This window comes from Crocodylus siamensis, chromosome 14, assembly GCF_052110815.1.
Source record: "Crocodylus siamensis isolate JL-2025a chromosome 14, ASM5211081v1, whole genome shotgun sequence".
Lineage (NCBI taxonomy): Eukaryota > Metazoa > Chordata > Crocodylia > Crocodylidae > Crocodylus > Crocodylus siamensis.
In genome coordinates, this window is record NC_143408.1 from 22,631,601 (window position 1) to 22,638,507 (window position 6,907).

The 6,907-nt window shown below is 42.8% G+C and overlaps 1 protein-coding gene across 1 annotated transcript in view; it reads left to right on the plus strand.

Moving 5' to 3' along the window:
* Positions 1 to 6,907, plus strand: part of CLMP (CXADR like cell adhesion molecule) — a 63,291-nt gene extending 56,384 nt beyond the window's left edge. Inside the window, exons 5-7 of the mRNA XM_090027311.1 lie at positions 163 to 285; positions 1,774 to 1,915; positions 3,514 to 6,907. Of these exons, the coding sequence (XP_089883437.1) occupies positions 163 to 285; positions 1,774 to 1,915; positions 3,514 to 3,808 (560 nt within the window). The 3' untranslated portion in view covers positions 3,809 to 6,907. The remainder of the gene's footprint in view (positions 1 to 162; positions 286 to 1,773; positions 1,916 to 3,513) is intronic.

A 6,907-nucleotide genomic window follows, 5' to 3' on the forward strand; every position in this document is an offset into this window, starting at 1 on the left:
AAGTGACTTAAGGTCACAGCACAAGTCAATGGCAGAGCCAAAAATAAATAAACTGCTGTCTTCTGTGCCGGTAAAGTACCTTGTCTGTTGGGCCAGACTTCCTGCCTATTTCTATTATTGATTAATTTTCTTATTGATTAATAGTTTCTTTTTCTGTCTCAGATATTTCTAACCCTGGGCAAGTCCTGCTGAAGAATCTCACGCAGATGGTCGCGGGGTCCTACCAATGCACTGCCTACAATGAGGCTGGACAGGAAAGCTGCACTGTGCAGGTGAAAGTGCGGTGTGAGTATCAGAAGGCAGAGAACACTACAGTTGTGGCAGGCTTTCCTAGCAGTTCCTCATCTGCTGATAGATAGATACCCCGTGCCTGTGCAAGACTCTTGCCACGCCTTTGAGTTGACTTTAGCACTTGCATAATCTGCAGCACCTCCTCCTTGCTCTCTAATTCACTTTATAAGTTTGTATAACATTCACTGATGTAACCTGGGGTAGAACAAACATGGGTCAGGCACGGACACTCTGGGTCCTCAGAGGCTCTGCCTCTGTGAACAACTGCCTGACAAGGCACTGGGAATAAACCTGAATTGTGGAGCTTGCAGCTTCTCTGGTGGTTGCATTTACAGCGTTAACAACTGTGCAGTAGATTCCTGTTAACTATAACATTTCTGCAGACTGTCTATCTTTCTGATTCCAAATTAAGCATCTATGCCAATTAAGAGAAGAATCTGTCAAAAAACTGCCTGCAAAGACTTACTCTGAAACAAAAAATATGCTGATTGAAAGTGACATTTGCCTTCATTTCCTTTAAATACATAGTTGACTTCTGCATGAAGACCAGAGCTCTGAATATCACACCTGGCCACTACATCATCAAGGGTGGGGGAGAGGGGTGTGCGTGCCTGCACCTTAGATTGATGCTAGCTCAACTGTAGACACTTAGTTTGGTTGATGAGTAGCATTTCAATTTAAATCCATCATAACGGACTGAAGCTAACCTGAAGCAGATGGGTTGAACTGAAAAAAGAGTCCACACAGCACCAGTTTTGTGGTATTTTAACTCAGTTGCTTTAAAATCTCACTAAGCCGGCACAACTCAGTGTGTAGATAAGCCCTAAAGACACAAGTTTCAGCAAAGCCAAAATAAGTCACCCCTAAATTGAAGGAAACTGGGGTTTGCATTGGCTCAACTGAAGCTAGAAAGGGAGGTGTTCTCACATTAACTGTTTTTATGAAAATGCCTTCTGTCCATACAGGTTTTAATTTGTTCTGTTTTAAATCTAGTTCTGTTTTCTGAATAAAATAATCCACTGTGCAATTGGATGGAGTTCATTTTGGCCATATGGACATACCTGTTCATAAAAACGAAACTGTTTGCCTCTAACAGTCCTCACGCTGCTTTGCTTTACAGAGGATTACCCACACGTCCCCTTCTGCTCTGGCTCTGGAGTCATGCTGATCAGAGGTCCTCTCCCTGTTTCAATGCCGGCCTGAATCATGAGCACCCCAGTTTTTGTTCAGTGCTGCTGGAGTTGCATGCCCTCCCCAATACAGCAGCAACCATGCTGTGCGAGGTTTAAAAAGCAGTTCAAATGTATCCTGTGCTGCCTCTGACCGCAGACAAGGCCGGAATAAATTGATTAAATAAACTGTGTTCTAACTTACCCCCATGAAATCCCATTGCCAACAATGAATGAAACCTGGGTAGAACTTGACCATATGACTCCAGAGACAATCTACCGATCTGCATGTATTTATTTTCTGGTATAACAGATGCACAAAATATCGGGATGGTTGCTGGAGCAGTGACTGGCGGGCTGGTGGGATTGTGCCTGATTCTCCTGAGTGTGCGGCTGACTATGAAGAGGAAGGAAAAGAAGAGATATGAAGAAGAAGACACCCCAAATGAAATCAGGTAAGGCCCTCTCATTAGCCTCTCCTTCTTCAGGCTCACACATACTAAGCATTATCCAAGCTGACACAGTTTCTGCTCTCTATCAAGGAACAACCAAATCCCTCTTTGTGGATCCTGTGATAAAAAAGACCGTAAGGCTCCCAGAGTGACATGTCATTAATGAGATTCTTGATAACAAGGATGTTATTGCAGGGAAAATAAAATAGAGCGATAAAATGGTATACTCCAAGTACAAGTATAGTACACAAAGACATTAAATACACTTTAATTAAAATCTGGTCTCTCTCTCTCCCCCCCACTTTCCCCCACCAACATGCACATGTGTGTACATGCACATGTATGCACATGCAGACACACACCATTCCCATCACTCTTGAGCCTTTATTTATCTCTTTACTGAACAGAATTCAGGAAAATGCCCTTGGGGTTCTGAAATACTTTACTGATTTATTCTCAGTTTTGATTCCTGTCTGGGGTATGGTGGGACAGGTATGTTCTTGCAGTCTTTCTGACTGCATTTAACAACTGCACTTGAGAATTCATTTCAGGGCCAGGGAACTATTTTAGCATGAGCACAGGGAGTGAATCTCTGCCCTGGGCAGGTGTAGCAACAGTGCTGACACATTATTTGAACTTGCTTGTTCCATGAATATGACGGAAGTCCGTCAGCCCGCCCACCCACCCCAACAAGTCTTTCCCAGATGTAGCATGAGTCCTCCGTAAGGAAGAGGAAATCTCTGGGAACATATTTTAGCAAGCCATGCCCTTGGAGAGAACCTTTTGCTTCCTTTTGGCCTTAATTCTGTTTAAGAAGGACTGCCTGGCCTCGCTTGACATCCTCTCACCTTTAAGCGGGAGTCTTTCTAATCCATTCAGCAGTGGTTCTCTCTGCCCAGTTATGGGTCAGGATGACTATTTAAGTGCCTTGTGTTCTGGAAATAAGCTGTTTGCTTTGCTAAGCCCTAGCCTGCTGACAGAGGTTCCCTGCCTGTCTCTCACCTGCTTTCTCAGCTTCAGTCTCTCACTATCCATTTCTCTTCCTCTTTTTTGTTTCCGTCTCAGCTTCCTACATTGTCTGTTCAGCCATCTCTCCTCACTCTGCCTCTTCTCCTTCCTTTTTTGTGCCTGATACTGCCCGCTTACACTAGTGGCATTTTACTGCTTAACTGGTCCCACTGGTTTCTGCTCCAGTGAACAAGTACTCATGCATTATGAGTTAGAAATATAGAATAAGACTGCTAATATCTGAACTCCTTTGCGCTTGTGCTCTGCATGCCTCCCACGGATGTCAAAGCCCTGTTCTGATTAAAATAAAGCCATGAGATAAGTGTGTTGTTAAACCTATTTTACAGAAAGGTTAGGTAAGGGTTGGAGAATTTAAGGTGCTTGCTGCAAGGACACACGAGAAGTTAGATGCCAAGTAGAACTGAAACCAGGAGTCCTGGCACTGTGCTCAGACCTATTTGTCTATCTTATAAACAATTGAGAACCTTAATGAACATGTGTTGTTCCTAGTGGCAACTCAATTGGGTGTAATCTGTGGGTGTTTCCATTCCAGTTTTGCTGTTTTAATCCCAACATCTCTTGCTTGATTGCAGAGAAGATGCAGAGGCCCCAAAAGCCCGTCTAGTCAAACCAGGCTCCTCCTCTTCTGGCTCCAGAAGCTCACGTTCAGGCTCTTCCTCGACAAGATCAACAGCCAACAGTGCCTCTCGCAGCCAACGGACTTTGTCAACGGAGGCCACCCCTCAGATAGCTCCTCCACGGTACACCCAGGTGGATGCCGAAGGAAAGGAAATGGATCCAAAGAAAGTCGATCACGCAAGCCTGAAGAAAACAGGAGCCAACCCTATCATGGTGCCCGCTCAAAGCCGGGCCTTCCAGACTGTCTGACTGCTTGCCAGCTGTCCTGAGACTGCTGCCTTCCAGAGCTACTGTACACATCACACGTCCTATATGAAGTGTTAGATTAGCTTGTTATCTTGCAGGTCAGCTTATTTTTAATCACTCGCACCAGAAAGTCCTCACCTTCGACTGTCTACATATTCCTGCACTGAGTTTCCGATACAGTTTTTTGAAAAAGGAACTGAAGTTGAGGGAAAGGGATTTTCTTTTTGAAATTAACTCTTTAAAAAAGGGAGTGCCCAGTCCCTAAAAATACAGCTGAAAAATCTGGAAGTGTAATGTTTTGGGGTCTGGAACCAAACCTCACCTTTCATGGGGCATGGGGGGTGGAGAGGTCATTTGTACAGCTTTTTAAAGCCTGTAAATGATGTCATCTGAGGCATAGTCTTCACTGAGGATGCTCCTCAGGTCAGCTTCAAAGGGAATTTAACAACTGCTTCAGATTTTTTGCATTTGCCTTGGTGAAATGTTATAGGAAGCTGAGATGTGAACAAAAGGGAAAGCGACAACTTGAACTGCCATTGAGAATCAGCTTTAATGTAAAAGTCTGGACTAGCCTTTGTACTGAAGAAAGGTCCCTCTTTATTTGGCGAGAGAAATGCATTAATTGCAAGAGGAAGCTTAGCACTGAATTAATAGAGTTATGATTGTGTTGAAGTAACAGATTCTGATCTTATTAGCACCAGCATACTCTGAAGAGTTGATACACTGATTTCTATGGAATTACATCGGTACACAACTAGTTTACATTAGATCAGGATCAGAATCAGGCCCTGAATCCCAAATAAAGGAGGCCCCTGGAGCAGTCAGACCATGGATCCGATGATGTGGGAGGGTGCGCTTCTGAGTCCTAGGAGTGATAATGCACCACTGCTGGGGTGAGCGGTATTGATGAAACCTTTTGGAGAGTCTTAGGGCTGAAAGAACAAGGGGCTTGGATTGCCTTTTTCCTGTCAGAATAAAAGGCTGAGATGCATTAATAGACACTTGTGTGAGGGAAGTGCACAACAAATTTAAAACTAAGAGAAGAACAATCTTTTGTGCACAACACATCTCATGGTGGAAGGCATTGTCACGCACAGTTACAGAAGCTAAGGACTCAGTAGGGCTCCAAAAAGGATTAGACATTACAAGAAGCATAGAAATGTTATCGGTGATGACATTAGGTAGGATAAACCTTTCTAATGGATATAAAGCCACCTGCTTCAACCAAGTAGTGTGTGATGGGGGCTAGGGATAAACTTCTCCCACAAGCAGATTATTCCATGATTGTGCAGCATGGTGTTCTTTGCACTTTCCTTTTGAAGTGCTTGATCTTGGCTGCTATTATACACCAGATTTGGTACTAAATGGGCCAATGGTCTGAGCCGGTATGAAAGTCCTACAATTTGTACTCCTATATTTAGGACTGAAATATTGTAACTGGTTTCTGTTCTTTCTCTCACCTGAGAAGGGGGAGTTGTCTCTGTTCCATGGAAAAAGTCCATATTGGAGACATCCTGGTACTGTACAGAGAAGTACACAAGTATGAATCTGTAACTTACTTTCACTTGAGGGATTATGCTTACCCTTTTTTGTAACTGAGGCCGGGTATTTCAGGTTCTTTGATGGAAACTTTAGAAAAGAATTGCTATTGCTTGTGATTTTCCCCAGAAGTACGAAGCCTTGATCAGATGCAAGACTCTGATTTTACTTTCAACAGGCAATGGTGTTTCAAAGACACTTGAGGGTGTCCAGGAGGAATTATACCTGGCCTGTATTCTTTGAGTACCTTCTCCTTTCTAATAGTTTTACTCCCTTCATCCTCACCTGCAAAAATGCTCACTTCCCTCATCCCAAATACAAAGTTTCCACCCTCAGTATGGCAACAAACCACTATTGTTACATAAGGGAGTTCCAGATTTAATCATAGAAGTCTATTGGGAAAAGCTCTGATTGCAATACTTTTTGTCAAACTTCTGCTTCCCTGATACAGTGTATAGTGTTGAGAGGCAAGGGTTGGCCATTGTTTCTGTTTTTCTTTTGATCTTGTGCCAGTGTTTTGACCACGAGGGAGTTTCTGATAGAGCTACCCCTGCATAAACTGGTGGGTGTAGTCACGGTCATCAGCTACTTTGGAAAAAGTAGCTGATAAGTATTTGTGGTTCCCCTCCCTGCATAGAGGGCCTTTCAAAGCATCTCTTAGGTGCCACAAGCCCTCAGGGTGCAGGGCATAAGCAAAACATCTCATGCAGTGCACGGTTTTTATGCTGACCTTCTCCACAAGGGAGAATTTCACCAAGCAGGTGTTTGCATGGTGTTAGGAGACTACAGTCTTACCCAGAGTATCTCCAACATATTCTCTAACATTTCTGAGATCCTTTATTTCAAGTAAATGCTGGATCAGACCGCTCACTAGAGAGCTTCATACATGTGTAACCAGTGGTCTACTACCAGAGAATGGAGGTAAAGGATTCATAGTTGAGTTGGCTGAGGTCTAGATACAAGATACTGTACATTCTTTTTGAGCCTTTACTTGATACTCTAGATCTGCCGGCCAAACTCGCCATTATGTAATTAAAACCAGCAAAAGGCTATGGTGCTGCTGTTCCAACCAGGTACCAATGATCTTACAGGTTTAAAATGAAATCAGCAATGAACCTCATTTAAAATGAAACCAAAAAAGGGAAGCGCTACCTAGTCAAAGGGAACACAGGGAAGTGATTATTTCAGAGATGAGTTATTTCATTTTCAAAGGGATGTTTTCTGAGCTCAACATAGAACAATCAAGAGTTTTAGGAGGGAAATAAGTTATGGCAAACCAAACTCTTTTGTAAAATATTGTATTTGAAGCATCTACTGTTATGCTGTATACCAATTATTACTCTAGTGTAATTACATACAACCTTACGTAGCTTTCTTGATTCAGTGGTTAAACTGAGTTTACTTTTCTCTTCTACCTGCTATAATTGGTGTACTTGTATTGTGTCTGAGCAACACAGAGGAAACCATATTTATTATAGATTCCTTTGAATCAACAATGTAATGGGATTTGGGGTTTTTTGTTTTGTTTTTTGTTGATTTTTTTAAATAAAGATGCTGCAGGTA